Below are 23,788 nucleotides of genomic sequence, written 5' to 3'. Positions count from 1 at the left end.
CATTTGCCAGCATCAGTAGAAAGGGGTCGATTAAGGTTTACATGATGAAAAACTAATCACGGAGCTTAGCTCTGATGTGGGTCACCTTAGTGATTGAAAGGCTGTCATCCAAGCAGCTGAGCAGTGCCACTTTCTTTCCTTTTCCTCTCACCTCTAGGCCAGAACTCCTGAGAAATAAAATATTAAGGGAAGTGAGTTATTAAGATGGTAGGGGCAATGTAGACTAAAGAACTGCATGTATCTTTGAACTGCTGCTCCCCGTAAAAGTCAAAGACTTCTTTCCGACACATGATGGTTCGCAGCTTGACTGATCTGTGAGTTCCAGTTCGAATATTTCACAGCAATCTTTTTTTTTTTCTTAGCATGATTTTCCAGCTGATGCTCTGAAATCAGAGCATCTTCTCAGGAACGTACATACTATTCAGAGCTTGGAAGGCACTTGTGTAAGCCTAGGTGTAAGTGCACTGAGTTCACTGTATGTTCCTGAATCCAGGGACAAGTTCTGGCACCTGTTGTGTTTGCCATGTGGATGGATGCCCTTGTGCCCTAGTGGCCCAGAAATGGGTGCTCCAGCCCAGGTCGCGGCCTTGCCCTGTGTGCAGTAGATGGCTATTGCTGGCCCCCTTACTTCTCTTCCTGGGATTGGCCTTTGCCTCCCGCTTTACCTACTCTGTTTCTTCTTCCCAGCTCAAGCCTCAGGCACAGAAGTGATTCAGCTTTTCCCTGAGAAAGGAAATATGGGGAAGGTCCTCCCGGAATACCTCAGCAACTGGACCATGGAAAAAGTCCGACGAGGTAGAGACACTCTTTCCATATGCTCCCACTCTTGCCTGGAGTTAGTTAGAACCGGCAGAGTTTGCTTCTTTGGGAACCCCCTGTACATAAGCTTTACCAGCTGCCAGGTGAAAAGTTTCCACCATTCTCCTGTCAGCTGGCTTCATGTAGGTGTTATGAATCTGATGCAGGATTCCTGGAAGTGCCGGAAGTGAACTGTGGGTGTGGGTGCCTGTGGCTCTCCAAGGCCACCTGTGTGCTGACGAGTCCTCGTTTTGTGGGGGATGCCTCTCCTCTGTTGTTGTGAAGGTGGTGGGCTCACAGGCTCAGCCTCAGGTCTCATTTGCCTTCACAGAGGGGGTTAAGGTGCTGCCCAGTGCTATTGTGCAATCAGTTGGAGTCAGCAGTGGCAGGTTACTCATCAAGCTGAAAGATGGCCGGAAGGTAAGGAGGGGAAGACAGGCCGCCAGAAGACCTTCCAACCCTGCCCTGCCCTGCCCTGTTTCCTCATTCTTACTCCTTCATTTGATACCCACAGATTAGTTGTCTTGGCAGTTGCCATTGACCTGTCATAATTTTCTGAATGAACTGTCCTCTACTAAAATAAGAATGATGGGATCCAGCATAGACACCTGGGAACCATTTCCCATAGCCCCTTCCTGTGTGTGTCACACACTTTTGAGACCTAGGGTGGTAGATTTCTGTTTGGATGGAAGGGGGTATGTATGTGTGCAGGGGTGACACTTTATAAAATGGAACTTAGAACCTTTTTATCAGAGTTAATCAGTGATTTTTTGGTAAAGCCCCAGTTTTTAATGACGTGATATACAGTTGCTCCAACCATAGGTATACGAGGAAACTGTGATCATTGACTGAATTCTTTCTGTCCTCAGGTAGAAACTGACCACATAGTGGCAGCCGTGGGCCTGGAGCCCAATGTTGAGTTGGCCAAGACTGGTGGATTAGAGATAGACTCTGATTTTGGCGGCTTCCGGGTAAACGCAGAGCTCCAGGCCCGCTCTAACATCTGGGTGGTAAGTGTGCGGGGATGGCCTGACCAGATGCAGTGTGTTGGCTCGGGCCTGGGCGCAAGGCTGCCTGGTGTTGCTCAGAGATTCAGCAGCGGCTTGCTCAAAAAGGGTCTCTGTGTTTGGAAGCTGAGGGTAGACAGCAGAAGCTTGTGAACTGTTCGGTTTACAGGATCAGGTCTGGCCTCAGGCCACAGGCTTCTGGAAAAGGAAGTGAATGGCGCGCATGGCCACAGAAGCAGGCCTCTCCCGGTTCCGCTGTTGGCAGCAGCCATCAGCATCCCCTTGACGGGCGTGTGTGCAGCTTTCAGACTGATCTGCTGTTCCTTTTGCCTGAACACGAGTCCAGTTTTGTAACATTCTCTGGAAAGGAAAATTACTCCGTTTTCATTTTCCTTGAGTACTATTTTTAGGTGTTTTTAAAAATCTGTTACAACACAAACAAGACTATAGTATGTAGGAACCATGAGGTAATTTCCCTATTGTTAGATCATAACAAGTGTATTGTGTTTGATTATGGACTCTGCAACCAAGGACGTAGGAACTTTGAAGGGTGTTTTTCCCTTAAAGCTCTTTTTTTTTTTTTTTTAAAGATACATTGTACTGGATTTTTTACAATTGTTATAAAAGCCATACATACTCTGTATGGAAAACGCAGCCAAAAAGGAGAAAGGGCGTCCTCGGCAGCAATCATGGATATTTGGGTGTATTTCCTTCCCTTCATTTCCTAGCACATAGGTATTTTTCTTTGTTGTAGACAGTCATGGCAAGTGTACTATGTATAAACCTTTGTATTCTTTTCTCTTTCACGTAACATTCAAATGTAAGTTTTTTCCACATTGCTTCCAATTCTGTGAACAGTGTAATGACTATATAATACTCCATTTGGTGGATCTTAGAGTTTATCTCGCCACTGCTCATGTGTTGGATTTTTAGGTTGCTTTGGGGGTATCTGAATAGCCACAAAGATGAATAAAGAGTGAGAGAGCTAACATGCCACCACATCCTCCGTGAAGCTTGCCTTGTTCACCTCCAGCCAGCAGGGGGTTCTCTCTCTGCTTGAAACCCTGAGCTCACTCACTGCGTTCCTCTTGTGGGGCACACCATCAGTGCAACAGTGCCACACCTTCCTCAGCGCTTGTACACTCCACGTGGGCAGGGTCTGTGTCAGGCATGTCATGTCTCTGCAGCCCAGACAGTATGATGCTCTGTACAGAGAAAATACTTGCTGAATGAATGAATAAATATTGAATGATAAAAAAAAAATACTTGCTGAATGAATGAATAAATATTGAATGATAAAAAAATACTTGCTGAATGAATGAATAAATATTGAATGATAAAAAAATACTTGCTGAATGAATGAATAAATATTGAATGATAAAAAAAAAAATCTCACCTTGGAAAAGATTTCTAGGTAAGAGGCAGTCACATCTAAAAACTGGTTTCCACACAGGAAAAAATATTCTGCAAATCGTGGTTATTAAATACCCTGTTTCTGCTAAAGGGCAGAACGAGAAGAAATAAGTGCAAGCTGGAGCATGCAGAACTGAGGTTAGCTTTGGGGAAGCATCTGATGTTTTTTTAAAAAATGGAAGCTTACCTGTTTTTAATACCGTAGGTATGTTTCCGACCTGTGGATGGAAAATGTTAGTTAACATCACAAGCATTTTTTTGAACCCCCAAAGTTTATGTTCTGTCCTTAACTTGCTTTTTTTTAAATCATGTGCTCATGTAACATATTTGTCTCCAAAGGCAGGAGATGCCGCGTGTTTCTACGATATAAAGTTGGGTAGGAGGCGGGTAGAGCACCATGATCACGCTGTTGTGAGCGGAAGATTGGCTGGAGAGAATATGACTGGAGCTGCTAAGCCGTACTGGCATCAGTCAATGTTCTGGTAATAGTTTTGTGCCTTGAGGACTCGATCGGTTAGAACACAGAATTAATGGAGCCAGAATCATATGGTTTGGTTTCCTGGTGGGCCAGTTAGCTTCATACAGAGGGTAAAAAAAATTGCATCTCATGTCCGTGCATTCTACCCCTGAGCCATCTTCTGGTAAAAGGGTTCCATTCGACCTAAGTTTGAACAGGTGAATGAATGGAGATGGCACTAGAACTTCTGCTAAAATAGCTCAGAGTTGGAGCTACAGTAGGTAGGGCAGAAGTGTGCTCTTAGATACAGACAGAAGTATATTTTCTTTGTTCTTTGCTGCTGACTCTCAGGAGCCCAACCTACTGACAAAGACAGACCATGTAACCCTTAAAATAAGCAATTCAGAGTCAGACAAATATAGGCAGCTTTCTGGATAATGAAAAGTTAGCAATGGATATTTCTGAGTATTGGAGCTGGCCCTGTTTGGCCCACTCTCATCTTGTTGATTTGAAAGATGGGATACATTAAAAAAAAAAAAAAAACCTTCAAGGTTTCAGAAACCTCTAAGCCATTTCTGTTGAGAAAATTCTCAGCTGATGGGAGTACATTTCAGGATGGTCACACACAGTTTCACTAGTGGGCAGCAAAACAAATAATAGATGGATCTCGGGGCCAACATGTATAAGATAATACACTTAGGAAAAGAATAGCTCTACAATTATCAGTTTCCGTGAACAGAATCCAAGAAGTCATTGTAGACTTCCCTGAAGACACCAGTCCAGTGAGCTTCTGTGGCCAAGAAGATAACAAAATATAGGGCCCCAGAAACAAAATAGCTCAAGTCGCTGAGATGATTACGAAACCATGGCGTGCCTCTGCCACCAATATTCCATGAACTTCCTAGCATGAGGATGATAGGAAAAGTTTCCAAGAACAAAGAAAATAAAATGACCAAGTGAGCCAAGGTGCCTCTGTATAGAAAGCATTTCAGCTTTGAAAAAATGAAAGCTAAGAGGAAATAATATGACACAAAGTAAAGTAAGGAAGTTTATCAGTTAATAAAACCACAAAATATCTCACATTCTGAGTTCCATAAACATGGAGCACTCTTTAAAGTTTCAAAAAGGCAGCTTTGAAAAGAGGTAAAGGGAAGTAGTGAATAGTAAATGTGGGGATGCCATTCTGCCCCAGATGTGGTATATGGTATAAACACATGATAAATTTGTAAAACATATAGATTGCAGTATGGATATGCGATATGCATAGTGGCTTGTTAAGGAAAAATAAAAACTGTTTGGGATAGTCGTGCTTTCTCACAGTTGTCCCCAGATGCCCCAGCAGGCGAGAGATCACTTTGAGATTTCTCTTGCCACCAGGTTCTTTGGTTGGCACAAAAGCATGGTTGTTGTCTTAGAGAAAACATTCTGCCACACCACTCTTGACAGTCCTCTGACAGAATACCTTCTCTCCTTCCTCAGGAGTGATTTGGGCCCTGATGTTGGCTATGAAGCGATTGGTCTGGTGGACAGTAGCTTGCCCACAGTCGGTGTTTTTGCAAAAGCAACTGCACAGGACAACCCCAAATCTGCCACAGAGCAGTCAGGTAAGGAAGCCCAGCCTCTTCTCGTGAAGAGTATTGAGAAGCCGTGGTCCAAATCCTCCCGAACAAGGGCTTTCTGTATTGGCCAGGGGGAACCTGTGAAAGGCGCTCTTCATGGTGTGCTTTAAAATACAGCAGACCCAAAGTCCTTACTCTTTAGTGGTCTGAGAGCTGGTGAAATCAGGTGTCCTGGTCAGAGCATAGATGGATACAGTGGGTGTTATCCTAGACTCTGGACGGTAGGTAACTCAATGACTCTGGAAGTCTAGTTTTTCTGGATGGACCAGGAAGACTGGTGTGATGAAGAAAACTTGTACTTTTTCAGTGCCCCCCCCTTTTTTTTTTGCTTCCTGCTGATCCCAAGAACGAGGCCCAAGAACCTTAGTGTGGGACCTGCTCTGTACATTGTGCCTTGGACAGTGAAGAACTGGGCTGAGTAGTTCTTCCATACTCAGTCATGTCTGATTCTTCACGACCCCATGGACTGTAGCCCGCCAGGCTCCTGGGATTTCCCAGGCAAGAATATCGGAGTAGGTTGCCATGCCCTCCTCCAGGGGATCTTCTGACCCAGGGATTGAACCCATATCTCCTGTATGGGCAGACAGATTCTTTACAGGGCCACCTGGGAAGCCTAGGTAGTCCTTAAGCTGCCTCTAGTTCCAATTGTCAGATCGAAACACCCTGTTTCCTTTAGACAGGAGGCAAAGAACATCTCTCTTGAAATGAATGTCTCTCCCACACACATCTCTTTCATTAACTCCCAGGCCTCTTCTCTCTCCCTTCGTGACCTTGGCTGAAGTTATTTAACCTCTGTGTCCTCCTATTAGAGGCATTTTAAGGACAAATTGCTCTTTAAGAAGGAGAAAGCAAGATATTATATGGATATAAGGGTCTTGTTCATGTATAATCTAAGTGGATTACGTTATTACTCCTTAAATTGGACCTCTCCTGGGAAGTGGATCCCCGGAGGAGGACCCAGGGACTTATAAACTGCAGGTCACTGCTCTGTCCACTGGGCAGTATTACCTGAAGCCTGGTTCTCAGAAGACAAAGTACCCTCTCCCCAGGCTGCTGCTACCACCCCACCCAGGAGGAAACACTTGCACTACGGTTTTTCCCTTTGGAAGTGCCTTCTGCTTTGGCCAGAGTGTCTCTAGTGGTGCTAAGAGAACTTTTCTGCCATAGTGGCAGTGTTCTGTTTCTGTCCGAAACATTAGCCACTCAGTATGACTCTTCAGCACTTGAAATGTGGTTAGTGCAAACGTGCTACGTTGCTTCAGTCACATCCTAGGAATTTCCCAGGCCAGAATACTGGAGTGGATTGCCATTTCCCTCCTCCAGGGGATCTTCGAAACCCAGGGATCAAGTCCACATCTCTTATGACCCTGGCACTGGCAGGCGGGTTCTTTACCACTAGCGCCACCTGGGAAGCTCAAGAAGAAAGGCTTCCCTGACCGGGAATCAAACCCGAGCCTCAGTGGTGAGAGCAGCGAATCCTAACCACTAGACCACCAGGGGAGTGTTGGGTTTCACAAATGAACTGGTTTGGCAAATGAGGAACTGGATTTTACATTTTTTGTTCAATTTTAATGAAAATTAAACTTCAATTGTGAATTAATTTTAATTAGGATAACTATATGTTCCTAGTGGCTATTGTACTGACCGTAGCTCTAGGATGTTTCTCAGAGGACAAGAACAAGTCTTCTGTAATTTGAAAAAGATACCAGGAAATATCCGTAGAGTCTATTTAAAATGAGATAGAAAGTTTGGGGTCAGACTGACCCAGTGCCCAGCAGCTGGCAAGGAAGAGCTTTTGTTGGCTCTGTCAGTGGAGAGGAGCTGGAGAAGACCAGTGTTTACTGAGGCAGCATAGAAAAACAAATCGTCTAGAAGCAGCCTGAAGCAGGTGTTGAAAGATACTTGCCTTCTAGAATTTCCAAGCGCATAATAAGTGACTTTGTTTTACTTTGACTTTGCTTGTTTGTTTGGGGGGTTGGCCACAGGCACTGGTATCCGATCAGAGAGCGAGACAGAATCTGAGGCCTCGGACATCCCTGTTCCTCCCAGCAACCCTGCAGTCCCCCAGGTCCCCACCCAAGGGGAGGACTACGGCAAAGGTGTCATCTTCTACCTCAGGGACAAAGTGGTGGTGGGGATCGTGCTGTGGAACATCTTCAACCGGATGCCAATAGCACGGAAGGTAGGTACTGGCATAGCTCTGAGAGGAAGATAAGGGTGTGGGCGGAGGTCCCTCCTGTGACTTCATCAGCTGTCCTGCCATGCACTGTCCTCCCAGGTCAGATTGAGCCTGAGCAGAACAAGATGTCACCTTGGCTCAGAAATGTTTCTTTCTTTCTTTCTTTCTTTCTTTTTTTTTTTTTTTAAAAAAAAGGATTGTTTCTTTTTCACTCAGGACACAGTTGGGTGGCCTGGGCATTAGCATGTCCTCACTTGGGCTTTGCAGAAAGCCCTTCCCACAACTCCCTCCTGGTATGGAGTGGGGGCTGGCCTGGCCTGCACACACACAGGGTGAGTTAGACTCCTTGTTCCTCTGTCCCTCAGATTATTAAGGACGGTGAGCAACATGAAGATCTCAATGAAGTAGCCAAGCTCTTCAACATTCATGAAGACTGAAGCGCTCACCATGGGTAGCAGGCAGGCCCTTGGCTGTCCCTGAGGACAGCTTAGATGAGTAAAGGAGCATTTTTTTTTTATTCAGCAGGCTTCCTCTGAATGTATGGGTATGAATGATCAAGTCCTTTGTGAATATTTCAACCATGTAGGCAAATTCTTAATGTTCACATCATTAAATAAAACCTGATTCTTCTAAATTAAATTCTCTTCTCTTTGAAAGGGAGTGAGTGGGTGAAAGGAGGAAAGCTGTGCGAATGAGAGAGCAGGCCAGTTGGAGCCATTCCCAAATAGACCATCTTTCTCGGCCTCCTTCTCCCTGCTTCACACTCTCAGCTTCTTTCAGTTTCCTGAACTCCCTCGCCCTCCAGACTCTGTACAGACCTGCTATGGCCTCTTCCCGCAGAACTTGACCCCTCTCCCCTCCTCTGGGGAAAATCGCCGTCTCTGAAGACTTTCCTGATCCTCCCAAGCCTGTTCCTTGCTTACATGTCTCCCTGCTGCTCTGCAGCTCCCTGGAAGCCAGAACTCAGGCTTTCCTGTCTTCTCACGGTTCTCCCTCCAGAGCTGGGCACAGGGCTCATAGTAGGTGCTCAGCGAAACATTGAATGAGCACACACATAAACATGTGGACTCAACTCTGCTCTACCTGGGACACCTCCCCTGTGTACCCCCCAGCCCAGAACTGAATTGGTCGTGGGAGGGGAGGACAGAAAAGACATTTACTGCAAACGGAAACAGAGGTTCGGAGACTGGTGCTTCAGGGCTAAGCTTGGAGTCTGACTCCTGGAGGGATCTTGGTCTCTACAGCTCCTCCACTCAGTGTCCCCCAAACTAGAAATTGCCCTCCCCTATCCCCTTTTATCTCAAATAGGCTTATAGGCATGCCTCACCTTATAGATGATTTCCTGGGAAGAGCAGTCAAAGTTTCAGAAATCAACTCATCTTTTACATTTCAAATTACTTAACTTTTAAAAATCAAATCTTAATTTATATTAAGAGGAAAGTTTTACTACTTCCAAGAGTCCTATTGGGAATCTTTCTCTAAAGAGAAAATAATTACCAGGCTGGATTTTGTTATCAATATTGGGTTTGTTTAAAGGGAGTAGCAGCTATAATGAAATCCCTTCTGGACACTAGAACGGGACACGTGCACTTTAAGAGTTAGCTGCACTAGAACAGCTTCTTGCCATATATATACACGTTTAGTGAAATATGATCTGAGGTATGATATACCTAAATCCATAGGTAGAAAACTCATCTCGTATTCTGTGAAACAGGACTTACTATATAGTAATTGCTGCTTACAGAGATGGTACCAAAACACTGTAAGATCCTGAAGCATTTCACAAATCATTTTTTAAAAGATCAAATTGTGATTTGCCTTGTTTCACTGTTAGATGCAGTTTAGTCTAATTCTTTGACAGTTGCCATCCTTGCATGGAATGTCATAATAATCCAGTTAACTAAAATGAAAGGATCTGTTCTTCTATTCAGTGTTCATTGAATACCTACTAGGAGCCATGTAGATGGCAGAATAGGAAGATGGAGAAAACATGGCTACTTCTCTTAAGGAGCTGCTGGTGGCAGTGAGGAAAGCAGACACATGAACCCAGAAGCATAATATAGTCAGTTGTGTCCACAGGAAGATACAAAAAGCCCTGTAGACACGCCAAGAATGGAGATCAGCCAGAGCACCCGTCCTTTGTCAATTGCTGCTGCTGGATCACTTCCTAAAGCATCACTTGGTCCACGTCCCCCCACCCTACAGCCTGTGGACCAACATACACTGACTTCCTGTCATTAGTCATATCAAGTCCTGACCTCGGCCCCCTCTGCCCTGCGAACCATCTTTGCACATGCATGCACGCACACACATAAACATCTGGTTTATCTCCACTTTTAAACTTTTGTTTGTGCTCTTCACATCTGAAACACCGCCCCTGTTCCTTTCTACATATCTAAATCCCGCTCATCTTTCAAGGCCCGGATGAAATCCCACCATGGTGACGTAGTACCAGCTGGACTAGTGCCCACACATGATTTCATCTCTGAACTTCAGTTGCACTTACTGCCTTTGAACTTGATTGTCCTTTAAGTAGTCTCCTCATTATTAGTGTTCACTCCCTAAATTGGCTGTAAGCTCTCCTAGAGCAGATTTTTTCCTCAGGATGGAGACAACGTTCCCTATCCCCCCCCCCCCCGAAAACCCTGGCAAAGTGCTGACCAAGTCCTTGGTTGCTGGATGATGCTAGATAACGAGGCTTATTGTAAAAGTGAGCCTCTGCCTTGGGGCCTCAGTTCTCTGTAATCCAGGTTATCAGACCTCTGTTACTTCACCCACTGCTACTTAGCCCAGGATGTGTTTCATCTGTCTGGGTCTCCAAGGATCACAAGGAACAAATCCAAGGACCAGTTTCTGACTACAGACAAGCAGTGCCAGCTGAGGTTTGGCCCTTGATAGCTGGCCTGTGATTAGCTGGGCCACGGCACAGTGCAGAACAGGGCTGGTCACACCCTGTGAAGTTGGGGCTCTGCCAAAATATCAAGCTTTTGGGGCTTACCCACTTGACCTCAGCCTCGCTTCTCTTTGCCATTTTACAAATGATACCTGGTGGTACCTCGGCCCCACTTCAGGATGGCGCTGACACTTCCCCGGCCACCTGTACAACACACATGGTGAGAGATGTCCTCATACTTGAGCTGGAAAGATGGACCTGAGGGGAGGGAGTGTGTTTGATTGGAAAGGGGTCAGAGTAAGCCTCTTAGTGGAGGATGAGGTCAACATGTGGGACTTTCTTCTTGTTCTAATCAACAGGGCCTGTTTTGGAGACAAGAGGCTTAGGGCAGAAAGGGATGGGGGTGGGGAACCCACAGTGATCTAGCCCAGGCTGCTTCCTTGAAGGAAAACCAGCAGCTCCTCTAGAGACCCATTTATACAAAGGAACTCTCCCCTCCCTTCCACTACTGCCCCTTCCCGTTCCCGCTCCTCACTCCTCACAAGTTTGGCTGCCACAATATCCCCTCTGCCCTTCCCTGACTCCACCTGAAGCCTGGCACTCTTGCTGCCCAAGAGATTGCTGGGGCTCCATCCCAGTGCCCTGTGCTCTGGGCAGAGGAAAAGTCCTGCCAGCCCCAGAGGTGAAGTAAGACCGCCTCTGGCCTCTTTCCCATCTTATCAGGGAATTTCTGGCGGGCACCGACACATGTAAACAAAACCACACACGGAGACACACAGCCCAGGCCAGTGATGACGTTCCCCTGCCTGGCTGGTTCTACAGATGGGTGTGACTGGGTCAGAGTACAGGGAGGGTCTGAATATTTAAATACTGGACTGCCAATTCCTGGTTGGAAAACAGGGATCATCTCAAAATGAGCATTTTGAGAAAGAGAAACACAGCCCCTGATACCTGGAAGCTGGCCTGGGACTGTCAGCAAGGCCTTGGTGTTGCTAAAAACTCCCCACTGGGCCTGGGTGTGCTGTTGAATGTAAACAGGCTCACGAGACATTAGCAGCATACGAGGCCATCCTGACTATAGTGGATGGAGCTGAAAACAAGACTATTCCAGAATCATGTGTGAACAGGGGCAAAAAAAAAAAAAAAAAAAAGCCAAACACTGCCCAAACCACAGAAATGAGCAAACACCAACCTCCATCCTGGCTAATCCAAGTGACGACTGCTTCCTTACCAATTATAGATTGAGCCGCACTTCAGTCTGCCCTCCTATTGGATATGATTTATTCAGTAAGACACTTCCTGACAGCATCCAATTCAGAGTAAAGCCTGGCTTCCTTAACCCCTCCCCCAAATCACCCAGCCTGGCCTGAATTCTACAAGTCCTTCCCAGCACCCTCTTCCTGAGACACCCCACGGGTCCCCAGGGCGCACACCCTCCCTCACTGCAGCCTTTGGCTGGTAGGTGTTGACAATTTTGTGGTAGCCAAAATACCTTCAGGAGGCCCACTGTGAGTTTTGCCTAGTCTCATACTTTCTTGAAGATGTTTCCTGGTCCCAGTGGAGTCTCCAAGGTCTGTGTCAGTTGGAGAAGCCCAGGAGTCACATCTGGTGTGTGGACAGAGCTGCCTGGCTCCCGGGCAGGTTCCCGCCTGTGCTCTCGTGGCATTTGCAGTGCAAAACAGAAATGCTTCTGAAGGAGCACCCAATGTGGGTGTTGAATTTATGAATACATGCATACATACATTTGTAAATGGATTTATTGGTCAGCTAGCAAACATATGGCATAACTTACTGCATGCTGTGGGACAACAGGCCCCAGAGATAAGATGATGACTAATATACAGTCCCTGCCCTCAGTGGCTTTATAACCTAGTGGCAGACAGACTGGTCATCGGGAACTATCAGTGCAACAGAGGTGCTGGGAGTGCAACGTGTGAGTTCACATCAGATCTTCATCACTCCTCGGATTACTGTTCTGCTTCCATCTACTCCAAGCTTTTCCTCTACTGACCGAATCATGGTTCTTCCTCCATTCTCTTCTTGTATCTTCTCTCATCTCTAGGAATAGAACATGAGTCTGTTTACTTAAACTCTCAGCAGCCTCATCTGTAAAATGAAGGGAAACAGATCATCCCTCCACCCTCAGCTCTAACCTCCTGTGTATGGAAAAGCCTCTCAGATGCTCACCCAGGACTTCCTTCAGCTCTCCACAGACTCACTTGCCTTTCATCTCTAGGGTCTACAGCAGATGCTAATGGGACCCCAAACCCTTGGCAAATGTTTCCCCACATTGCTTCTGCTATCCCTTTGACTCAACAGATTGTTTTTGTGGTTGTTCTAGGTTGAGGCTTATGACTTAGCAAGTTACATGTAATCGACATAGCAAGTTACACCTAGACCTAGGCCCCTAGAAATTGCTCCTTGCCTGATTTGCTCTCCATGGAGAGTCTGACAGCCTTAAAACTGCTTCATGAAAGGTGGCATCCTTTAGCCCCTAAAAAAGGCTGGCTTCAAGCCCAAAATTGCCCCAGGAAGGCTTTATGGTGAGACTGTTCTCAGCCATGATCCTAGCACTATGTTCCTACCCAACCATTCAGTGGCTCCCCGTCCCCAACAAACACACCCTGAAGAGCTGGCTCTTAAAGAGCCACCTTAACCAAGCAGCTTTCAACTTGAGGCTGAGATAATGAGCGCAGAAAACCCCCTTCATGCCACATAAACTTCAAGTCTCGAGACTAGTTTGCAGGCCCCCTTTGCTCATTAGTACATTGCCATTTCCACATCAGCCATGGCCTTGGCAGAGCCCTGCCCCCAAATGCAGTGACAAGTGGGCCAGGAAGCTTGCAAGCTTCACCACCCAACCCTTACGGTAGAGACAAAAGGAAACTGCATACAGGGTAAGAAAGAAAATCAGCACTGTGATTTTCTGGGTGGGAAAGGATGCTTAGGGCTTCCCAGTTGGTGCTAGTAGTAAAGAACCTGCCTGCCAATGCTATAGACTTAAGAGATGCAGGTTCAATTCCTGGGTTGGGAAGATCCCCTGGAGGAGGGCACAGCTACCCACTCCAGTATTCTTGCCTGGAGAATCCCATGGATAGAGGAGCCTGGCGGCCTATAGTCCACTAGGGTCGCAAAGAGTCGGGCACAACTGAGGCAACTTAGCAAGTACCTAGGTACACATGCAAATAATGCTTAAGGATCTCTGTCTCTCCAGAGGGAAAGGGGAGCTTTAGGTGTTTCAGAGCAGGCTGCAGAGCCCTGCCAACTTGAAGCCTTCCCTGGCCCAGGCCTGAGGTCCTCTGCCACCTTTGTTGAAACTAATTTCTGGTCTCCCACTCCAGTGGGAGTCCTCAAACTAGTGGCACAGTGCAGGGGCAAAGACTGGTGGTGAAAACAGGAATCCTTGGCCTCAAAGTCACCCCCAACTCAGCCTGGCCTGCGCCGGTACGAAGTCATAGGAGGAAGGCCACAGCGACCTCTCAGGCATTTGATCAGCTTAATGGACGAAGGAACCTGGCAGGCTATACAGTCCATGGGGTCATGAAGAGTGGGACACGACTGAGCGACTTCACTAATGCCCGGGTCGAGGGCAGCTCAAGGCTCAGAGCACTCCGCGTTTGTCCCCTTGGTGGCGCCAGCCCTTGTGCTGGTTGTTCACGGGAACAAGAGGTTCCAAAGAGATTTCAGCCTCCAAGCGAACTCCCCAGCCTGTCCTGAAGCCCCGAGGCCTCCTGCGTGAGGTGAATAATTGCCAAAGGATACCCGGATGGGAGTTTTGCCCATAGTTGCAAAAGCGCACTTCCCTCTGGGGCAGCCCCCGTGCGCCCCAGAAGAGCGGGGCGGGCCAGGAGGAGCCGAGCGCGGAGGTCTTCACGCGGACTCCCGCCCGCCCTTCCTCTCGCAGATACCCCAACAGGCCCCTCCCTGGGAGTCCGGAGCCGCCCCCGCTCGCCCGACGGGGCGCAAGGAAGGGAGGGAGTTGCGGGAAAGAAGGGATGGCGGGGAAATTTCAAGGGGTGTGCCGGGGACGGGGGAGGATTTTCATGAGTCAGCGGATCGAGCTCGGTGTGACTTCACTGCTTCGCGAGAAGAGGTGCCTGGGGCAGGAGGCCGCAGGAGTGGAAGGTCCGAGCGCCGGGCGGGGCGCGGGACGGGGCTAGGCGCTGGCCAGGCCGCTCGAGGCCGGGCGGCGCCAGGAGGCAGCGGGCGAGCGAGGAGCGCTCGGGGCCGCGGAACCGGCCTCTCCCCTCTCCCCCTCCGCCCGCTCGGCCTCCTGTTCCCGCCTCGGCCCAAGACGTGGCGCGCGTTCCGCCTGCAGGTGGCGCTGCAGAGGCTCCCTGGGCGCACTGCTGGGGTCGGGGTGGAGAGCTCGGGCCGCCGCGGGGAGCCCAGGGGTGCGGGGCGAGGGGAAGGCTGAAGGGGCCGCCCCGACCCCACTGTCCCTCGGGCCCGGCGCTCCCACCCGAGCGGCGGCAGAGTCCAGAGAGCCGACCAGCAGCGCTAGCGTCCAGGCGTGGGGCTGTCTGGTGCGCGCTTCTTCAGGGTCCCTCGGGCCACCTCCTGGGCCCTGCCGAGCTTGGGGAGACTCGCCTCCAGCCAAGAGACCGCGGTTTAGGGGCAGCGTTTGCTCTCCAGGGACGGCGCTCTTGACCCGCGGGCAGTAGAATGGAAACTCTGAGTCGCGTCTCAGGCGTTAGGAGTGGGTTTCCCTGAGCAGCCATCCTCCAGCCTGGCTCCCATGAGACCAAGGATGCGTCTTCTGCAGAAGGACAGGCTGTGGCCGGGGCTGAGGAGCAGTCTGAGACAGGGCTCGTGCTGGAGAAGGGACACGGGCTCGGCCTTGGGCTGGATGGAGGGCGACGGTTAGGGATTCCGTGCTTGTCAATCCGGAATTCAGCAGCTATGTAAGAAAACCGGCCAAGAGGCCCATCTGGAGCTCAGACTTGCAGCCTCGACCTCGGTTGATCGAGCTTTGTGCCCTACCTCTGTGCAGGCCCTAAGCTCTAGAAGTCATGATGCCGCTGACCTTCCCGTGTTGGTTCATGGTTATGTGGTGGCTGGTTAGTTAACATATTGAGAGTATCAGGGCACAAAAATAACCTGTGGCCAGACACCTTTAAGCTAAAAAAAAAAAAAAAAAAGCTGTTGGGGGGCGCAAGCCTTACCCTTTCCAGAGGCTCCAGTGGCTGACTTTTCCCATGATACAACTTTACATTTAAATGCCTGGGTAGAGTATGTCTCCCTTATCAGTACAAAGATGTACACACTGTGCCCTGAGCTAGGGGTCTGGGTGGGTCTTGTCCTCTGTCTATCAGTACAGCTCCCCTGCTTTCAGGATGTCCAAAACCATCTGAGAAAGTTATCTAAGGATTTTCCATAAAGAAAAGGAAAGGGAGAAAAAAAAGAAAAAACCCCAAAGGATCCTAAACGTTCCCAGGTTTCAATGTGTGCCAGGAGAAATACCGTCTGTCTCCCGCCCAGACCTCAGAGCCCGGGCCTCCTTCCTACAGGGCGGTGCCCAGCTATTCCTGGAAACCCCCTCCTTTCTACCAACCCCCTCCCCAAGGTGTCTCCTCCCAGAGCACGACCTAGGAAAATGATCGTATTGTCCAAGCTTGATGTCCCCTGTCCCTCTGTCTGACCTGCTGCAGTCCTCAGCCTACCCCCTCCCTTGATGCCCGAATACTGGCTTCTCCTCCCCGAGCTAGTGGGGCCTCTCCCTCCAGCCTGGCCGTGAGCCCCACTAGGTGACTGGGAGAGGATCTGATATACTAATTTGTGTTAATGTGATAATGGGTGCTAATGGGGTCACGTGCTAACCACGGCCTCAACCCCAAGCCGGGGCTTCAGGAATGGGAATTCCAGGCTGACTAATCTCCACGGCTGGCTGGAGAAGGGGGAGCGTGGGACCCGGGACCATCCCAGCGTGCTGCCGCTTCGAGCTGCCGCCTCGGTTTCAGTTTCATCCTTGGCTGACACTTTCCTCCGACGAGAGGAATTGCTTTGGTTTCCCTCCAGCCCCTCTCCCCTCCGCGCTTCCCCCCTTCCCTTCAACTGCTAGCTTCCCTCAGCCAGCCCTTCGCTTCGTGAGGGGAGAGATGGGAAGATAATTTGGCAGCGATGAGGAAAAAATGTACACGTGGACACCCTCAGATGCACAGGCTCACACACCACACTGCCTTGCAGACACACACATGCACACTCCCTCCACAAACACACACGCGTGCGCGAGGGGACTTGACACACCCAAGAGTTGAGCACATGTGTATGTACGTGTGTGTGCACACACACGCACATCAGCCCCAGTTCCACCCTCACTCTGAGGGACACACGGACTCACACATAGGCAGACAAGGCCCTCCAGAGACCCATCCCACATACAGACCCACACACACACTCACACACTCTCACACAGAAACCAGCAGCAGCAGCCCAGTTGGATGGCTTCCTCAAAAGAGGGCTGGAAAGTTTGTTTGCTGCCAGCGAAGGGGCCTAGACATTCCGTGAAATGACTCATACTGCACCTTTATAGACATTAAATGTTGTATTTTTCTGAATTCAACAACAACAACAACAACAACCCTCGCTCCCTGTCCTGGGGGCAGGGTGGGTGAACTGAGGAGTGCCTGCAGGCCTCACGGGCCTCCATCTAGTGTCCAGCCTGTGGCTCAGGCTTGTCCTCGCCTCCCTGTGGGATGGGGCGACCTTGAAAGGGCAGAATCCTCTACATCCTGTTACAAGCCTCAGCCCAGAACCGCCCCTTGGCAGGATGTGCAGTGGGTGACATTGGGAGCTAAACCCCCCTCATAGCATCTCCCCACCACTCTCCAGCATGTCCAGTTCTGAGGACCTGGAGTCAGGCCCAGTGTCCCCCCTTGGTGTTCCAGAACAAGGCTTTCCTTTTCTCTCCCCCGCATTCAAGCACCCCTGCCCTGTGCTCGCCTGTGTCGGTCCTTACTGCCCTCTCCCTGCACAACTCCAGGGGGCGCCATTCGCCGTATATAATACCAACACCCCATGTAACGTGACTGGGGCTCCCTCCTCTCTCCTGAGCCTCCTTTCCATCTGAGGAGGGAATGTCCAGCTCTGTGGCTGCTTATGACCCTGTCTCCCCCCGACACCCCACACACTCAAGGGCCACAGAAATCACTTGGTGCGCTCTCCAGCAAGGCCTCCACAGGCTGGCATCCATCTGCACCTCTGTTTCACTCCCTGGTCCCTAGCAGCAGCTCCTTGGGCCAAGGCCTCCCTAGGCCCAGTGGTGTTTCCTGCAGCTTTGAGGGGTGGCACCCTCAGAGTGTAACTTGGAATCTCCGCAGGGCTGTGGGCACAGCAAGGTGGCCTGCCACAAAAGATGGGTGCTGGGGCAGCAGATGCCGGGGGTTGAGGGGTTAACTCTGGTTCCACTGGATGATTGCCAAAAAATTCTGGATACTGCGCTGCTTCTGATAGGTGCCCCAGAGCAGGCGCCTGTTCTCGGCTTTTCTCCAAGGGACTTTTCCAGGCTGAGCCTAGGCCCCAAGATAGGGGCTAGGGACCAGTGGGATTAGAGACTCCAGAGGCCTTGCCCTCAGTTACTGAACTCTGCCTGAAGCCAGTTCTTCCTTGTTTTTTTTTGCAAATGAACCAACAGGATTGGGTTCCTCCCCCTCCACCCACCCTCCAGATCTCCGCCAACTCAGAGGCACAGAATCTGTTTTCCCCAATACTAGGCCTGCTCCCCTTGCTGTGCGAGCAGTGGGGACAGCGCCTCCCAACAGCCCCTGGGCCCAGAGAGGACACACAGAGCACTCGCTCAGGGCCCGTGGCACCTTCTATATGGGGCTGTCATCTTCTTCCAGGCAGGCCCCTGAGCTGCTGTCTGGCCTAAGAAGTGAAACCCAGCACTCCTCTGAACTGTTGTAGGGGCTCTCAGGATGCCAGGGCCTGTCCCAGTAAATGTCTGGAGGGGAAAGGTAAAGCTCTCCATTTTAATGAGGGCAGGGGTTGGGGAGGAGTAGGACTGAGAGAGGCTTTCCCAGAGCCCCAGCCAAGGAAGGTGGCTGGCCAGAACATGATCTGTGAAGTTGCTCCCAACTATATCCTCCCACCTGCATGCCTGTGCTTTGACCTAGGCCCCTCAGCCCGGTTGCCCCCCAGTATGAGCCAGACAGGGAGCAATTTGGTATAACCTATCCCAAGGAATTCTTCTCTTTTACAGCTACTCAACAATCTTTTGAGAACAAAAACTCCTTATGAGACCCAACCACAATCTGTCCGTCATTTGCATCTAAGGCCTCATCAGGTCAATCCAATAGAGGTGAATCTGAAGTTACTGAACAGAGGAATGACTGCTGGCTGTATAGAAAGGATTAGAGGGGACATCTCAGCTTTACAGGGGAGACGGTTCCTCTTAAACCATAACTTCTCTCCTGCCTTTTGAATATGATTTACATTCTGAAAGTCTGATGGACAGGCAACCTTCCTAGCATGTGTCTGTGATGGAAAGTAAGGGCTATGACCACAGAGGCTGCGGCACTGTAGTATTTTGTTCTGGCCACAGGTTTGAATAGAAGTTGTTGAGGCTAAGGGATTAAGGGAGGCGGGGCAGGGGGGTGGAAAGGGGGGAACTAGCCGGCCACCTTGTTCCCAGAGCACCTGGTCTGATTTGCAGGATAACATAGGCCATCACGTGTTGCTTAAAAGAGGCGACATAGAGGGGCTGAGAAAGTGGCCAAGGCGGAAAGGCAAGTGGAGCACAGAAGCGGGGAGGTGGCCCTACACAGGCTCTGGGCAGCCAGGTGGTCCCACCTCTCCCCAGGGGACCCCGGTGCTGAGGCTCCAGAGGATCAAACTGGGGCTGGAGAGTGAGGGGAAACAGGGCTGGAAGGAGAGAGGCTGAGAGGGCACGCTGGATGGCACAGCCTGGGCATACACAGGGAATTCCTGCCAAGTCGGGGAATGAGCCGTTGGCAGAGACAGGGTGGCTGTCGTCAGGAGTGGTGATCTCAGCCGCTGGCCCCACCTGGCTGGGACTCACCCGATGTTGAGGGCTGGGGTCATCGGAAAGGCAGCCTGGCTGACCTGGAGTCAGGAAGGTCATTCAGGTGGCCTAGGGCTCCCTCGGGCGAGGTCAGCACCAGGTTTCCATCAAGGGGGTGGGGTTTGCTTTGGCTGAACCTCCCAGGTCACGGGGCTGTGGTTAGTTCCTAGTGGCTGCGGATGGTGGGAACTTCTGGGATTCGCACAAACCATGGGCTGCGGGTCATTGGGAGGCATCAGGGCTGTGAGCAGGTCCTCACGGTGCCTGTGCCATCCTCTCTCCATGCCCTTCCCAAGAGGAAGACCTCTCCTCTAGCACTTCCAAACCTTGAGGCCTCGAGCTTGGTTTAAACCACAAACACTCATAGGAGGTAGCCACCATTCTTAGCAGCTTCCAGACCTGCACACTTTCTCCCAAGAGCTGGACTGAGAAAAATGGGATGAGACGGAGATGATGCTAAAGGCAGCTAACGTTTATTGAGGGCTTACTAAGCACCAGGCACTGCCATAGACAGACTATCTCATTCAAGCCTCCCCACAGCCTTGGGAGATAGATTCTTATTATCCTCAATTTAAAAATAAGAAAAGTCAGGCTGCGAGAGTTTAAGCGACTTGCCCAAAGACACACACAGTCAGTAAATGGTGAAGCTGGAATAGGAACCCAGGTCTGTCTGATGGTAGAGACCTCTGAACTCTTAGCAAAATGGGAAAGCCTGTGCACGCGCCCCCTCCCCCAGCACGCGCGTGTGTGTATATGTGTGTGTGAAGGTCAAAGTAAAGGCCCCCTAGGGATGGCTGAGACCTACCACAATTTTGAGAGGGGAGCCTCACTGGCAGGAACATTGCATCTTCAGACCCAGAATCCCCTGGGGAAAGTGTGTTCATTTACAAGAGAAAAGGAGTGGAAATTTGCTCTGGGCACTTCTTTCAGGGACTTAGCTTTAGGTTGCCAAGAGTTCTCAAGGTGTTCAGGTGCCCCAGTCCAGCCCCTATCTTTCCCTGGAAACCGGTAATCCGCAGCTACCTTCGGCAGCGACATTCACCACTCCTGTTCCCCAGTCCTGTGCCAGGGACTCTCCTTTCCCAAGGCTGGGGAAGCGGACATGCTGGTGGCTGAGCAGGCCCCTGGACCTCAGGTCCTTAGTCCACCCCCACCCCCGCAGAGGGCCCCCTCCCCTGGGGCCCTTTCCGCTTTGCTGCGCTCTGCGGAGGAGGGAGATGCCGGCTGAGGCCTAGCAGGGCCCCTCCTCCAGACCGGGTTGAGCTAGAAGTGACAATTCCCAGTCAACTCCCTCCTAGGGCCTCCTAGGTGGGGGAGGGGTGGGGGTGGGTGGGTGGGTGGGGTGGGGTGGGTGGGGGTGGGGGTGGGGCGGGGGCTGGGATGGATGCTGAGGCACATCAGAGGACAGGGTTAGGGGGAGGTAGAATAGGCTGGGATTCAAATAGATACCTCAAGCAGAGAAGCCTGGCTCTGGACAGAAGGGGGGATGAGTTTTTCTGTAGCACCCTAACTCTGGGTACATTTGCACCTGCTGCACCAGCCCTCTCCCCCCAGTCCTTCCCTGCATTCATATCCTCCTGGCCTCCCTCATCCGGAGCCCTAGGCTCGACCTCCCTAAGAAATCCCCAAAACTCTCTAGTCGCGCCAAGTGCACGAGGCATTTGGCCCGGGATTCCGCGGTGTCTGGCATACCGTCCCCGAACTGGATCCTCCGGGCATCTCCCGGCCTTACCTACCCGCTCGGCCCGCCCTCGAGCAGTTCCGCCGCACGGCAGGCGCTCAATAACAATCGGGAGCGCGGGGCTGGGGCCAAAGCCGGTAAGCGCGAGGAACCAAGGGGGCCGGATATAGCCATCCGGAGTCCCCCGGGAATGGAGTGGTTTTGTTTTTGTTTTTGTTTTTTTCTGAGACACGGTGTGGGGCATCCCGGCCGGAGCTGCGGGCCCCGGGACGCGCCACGTGGGGGGCGCCGGGCGCGCGACGTGAGCTCCGCGGGAGCCGGGTTCTCGCCGTCCCCCGGGGGCCAGCGAGCCGGGAGGGGAAGGAGAGGCCGAGCGGGCCCCTGGCACGGCTCCCCCTGCCGTGCTGGCGACCGCGGCGGGCCGGGGGTGGAGGGGCGCTGTTTCCACCAAGACGCCTCGTCCCTCCCTCTCGCCCTCCTCCACCCCGCCCGCCCGCCGTCCCTCCCGTCGGTCCCTCCCTCCGGCTCTTCCCTCCCTCCCGCCCTGCCTCCTTCGCGCCCGCCCCAGCCGCCGCCTGCGGGGACGTGTGTGTCTCTAGCGCAATTTCCCCTTTCGCTCGGTTGTCTCGGCTCAGGTCTCTGTTGGCTCGCGCCCCCTCCGCGGGCGCCCCAGCCGCCCCCTCCCTCAGCCTGGCGTCTGGGCTCCCCGGGCACTCCACCCCGCCGCCCGGAGTCATTTTATAGGGGGCACCGCTGTCTCACCTGGTATTTGCATCTCGCCCTCCAACTTGCCATTGGCGGCGCGACGTGTGGGAGAGCCCTGTGCCTCGCCCGCCCGGACCAGCCTGCCCCGGCGCCGAGGTGAGTCACGGGCGCGGGGCCGCGGGGGCCCGCGGGCAGGGAGGAGAGGAGGGAGGGGAGGAGGGAGGGGAACGGTGGCCCCGGCGGCCGCGGGGACCGACCCGGCGCTGCGCTCAACTTCCACTTCTCCTTTCACCGGCGCCGAAGTCCCGGCGCCACTCGCCCGGCCCGGCTTCCGAGGGGGAGAAGGCGGGTCGGCCGGGCTGGGGACCCCGCGTCTCGGCCTTCCGAGTAGGGAGGGGACCGCGGCGGTCGACCCCGGCCCCGCGACGGAGCCCCCGCAGTCTCAGGTACGTCGATGGCGCCGGTTCTCCGAGCCTTCGGGGCCCTCGGAAAGTTTGCCAGAGAGCGGGAACAGGGACGCCGGGGCCCCGGGGCATTAGGGGCTGAGGGGCCCAGGGAAGGGTGGGAGAGCTGCGGCGTGTTGCGTCCCGCCCTTGCCTCGCCCCATCGCGTGTGCTTTGGGGAACCCGGGCTGCCGGTCCCGGGTTGGAAGCCCAGTCGATTTCCCCTGTCGGGGTGGGGGCGGGTTTGCCCGCTCCCCGGGCAGTCCGTGATAGGGCCGGTTGTGACAGCCCGCCCCAGCAGCTCGGTGCCCGAGGGCAGGCGGTCGGCCTCCTTGTGGCGGGGCTGCTAGATTGATCTGGCGGCCCCTAGGGCTTCTGGGACCAGGCGCCTTAGGGTAACACACACACTCTCTCTTTTTCTCTCTCTCTCCACACACACACAGACAGACACACACCTATGACTTGGATAATTGGATCGCCAAAATAGAGACCTCTTGGCAGGGGCTGGAGTTTCTGTGTGAGCCGGCCGCCAGCCTTCCCGCTCCCGCGTTCCCGCTCTCCCGCCTCTGTGTTCCCTCCTCTGCCGCCAGCTCGTGGACTCGGCAGCCGCGCAGCGCCGGGTCCCCTGCCGACCGCGCCTTGCTTTGGGAGACTGCTGAGGCGGCTGCTTTTCGGATTGCCTGTCCCTCCATCGCACCCTACCTCTGTCGCCCTGCCCTCTCTGCCCGGCCCTCCTGACCAGGGTCACCTCCTAACCCCCTAATCCCCTCCGCGCCTCGGCCAGGTTCTACCTCGCCGCCCGCGTCCCCCATCCCGACTCCCCCCCCCCACCCCCGCCCCGCCAACATCCCAGCCGTTGGATTTGATGATCCTGACCCTCATCTCTGCCCGAGATAGAGGCCTGTCTGGTCCTGCAGCTTCTTCTGGTTAATGTTTGACACTTCATTGTGGCTAATCATTTTAATTAGCTCTTAAAGTGGGGAGGAACAGTTAACCTTGGACTTCTCGATTTTGGCCTGGTGGGGCCTCATAGGGGAGGAGTGCTGGGGAGGTCGGAGCGGAAGTGAAGTCACCACCCCAGGGCCTGAGCCACCACTGCTCGGCCCCAACAGCTGGTGGGCACGCCCATGAGGGACTCACCCCCAGCGAGCTGACCCCTGGCCCTAGTGCCAGGTTGGGGGGATCGGTGAAGGGATCAGATCTGGCTGTCTGCTTTGGGGAGACAGGATACACTGGGACTGAAAATACCCAGGGTCCCGTTTGCAGGACTAGAATGCAAATTCCTCCTCACAGTGAACGGTAGGGTTTTACCGGTTAGAAGGTGCTTTCTCAACCATTAATTCAGCGGACCCTTGGCAGTAATAGCCTGAAGGCGAGCTCTCTTGAGTTAAGTGAAGGACTTAACTATCCTGGAGGACTTCCTCTCCTGGTCAGTGTAGGGAAGAGGCTGCCTTGCAAGTGGTTGTCTCTGGGTTCAAAGCCGCGGAGCGGTGGGGGGTGGGCGTTGAGCAGGCTCCACGTTGCCACCCTCGCCCAGCCTCTAGCTGTGAGCCGAAGGAGTGGCTTGTTTG

At 52.3% G+C, this 23,788-nt stretch overlaps 2 protein-coding genes and 1 long non-coding RNA gene across 3 annotated transcripts in view; 2 read left to right on the top strand and 1 right to left on the bottom strand.

Moving 5' to 3' along the window:
- The window catches only part of AIFM1 (apoptosis inducing factor mitochondria associated 1), a 28,753-nt gene extending 20,641 nt beyond the window's left edge, over window positions 1–8,112 (top strand). The window contains exons 10-16 of the mRNA XM_070290806.1: window positions 688–795; window positions 1,130–1,218; window positions 1,668–1,808; window positions 3,558–3,700; window positions 5,155–5,279; window positions 7,280–7,476; window positions 7,839–8,112. Of these exons, the coding sequence (XP_070146907.1) occupies window positions 688–795; window positions 1,130–1,218; window positions 1,668–1,808; window positions 3,558–3,700; window positions 5,155–5,279; window positions 7,280–7,476; window positions 7,839–7,910 (875 nt within the window). The 3' untranslated portion in view covers window positions 7,911–8,112. The remainder of the gene's footprint in view (window positions 1–687; window positions 796–1,129; window positions 1,219–1,667; window positions 1,809–3,557; window positions 3,701–5,154; window positions 5,280–7,279; window positions 7,477–7,838) is intronic.
- Window positions 8,113–12,105: 3,993 nt separating this feature from the next.
- Window positions 12,106–22,440, bottom strand: LOC138930494 (uncharacterized). The gene is made up of 2 exons (XR_011446203.1): window positions 21,832–22,440; window positions 12,106–12,424 (listed from the first exon to the last, which is right to left on the bottom strand). It is a non-coding gene; the product is annotated as an uncharacterized lncRNA (long non-coding RNA).
- Window positions 21,500–23,788, top strand: part of ELF4 (E74 like ETS transcription factor 4) — a 39,735-nt gene continuing 37,446 nt past the window's right edge. The window contains exon 1 of the mRNA XM_070290805.1: window positions 21,500–21,930. The gene's annotated coding sequence lies outside the window, so the exon portion shown is untranslated. The remainder of the gene's footprint in view (window positions 21,931–23,788) is intronic.

This window comes from Ovis canadensis, chromosome X, assembly GCF_042477335.2.
Source record: "Ovis canadensis isolate MfBH-ARS-UI-01 breed Bighorn chromosome X, ARS-UI_OviCan_v2, whole genome shotgun sequence".
In the NCBI taxonomy this organism is placed as follows: Eukaryota; Metazoa; Chordata; class Mammalia; order Artiodactyla; family Bovidae; genus Ovis; species Ovis canadensis.
Note: the sequence above shows the minus strand (reverse complement) of the source record. Positions and strands in the feature narration are given on the sequence as shown.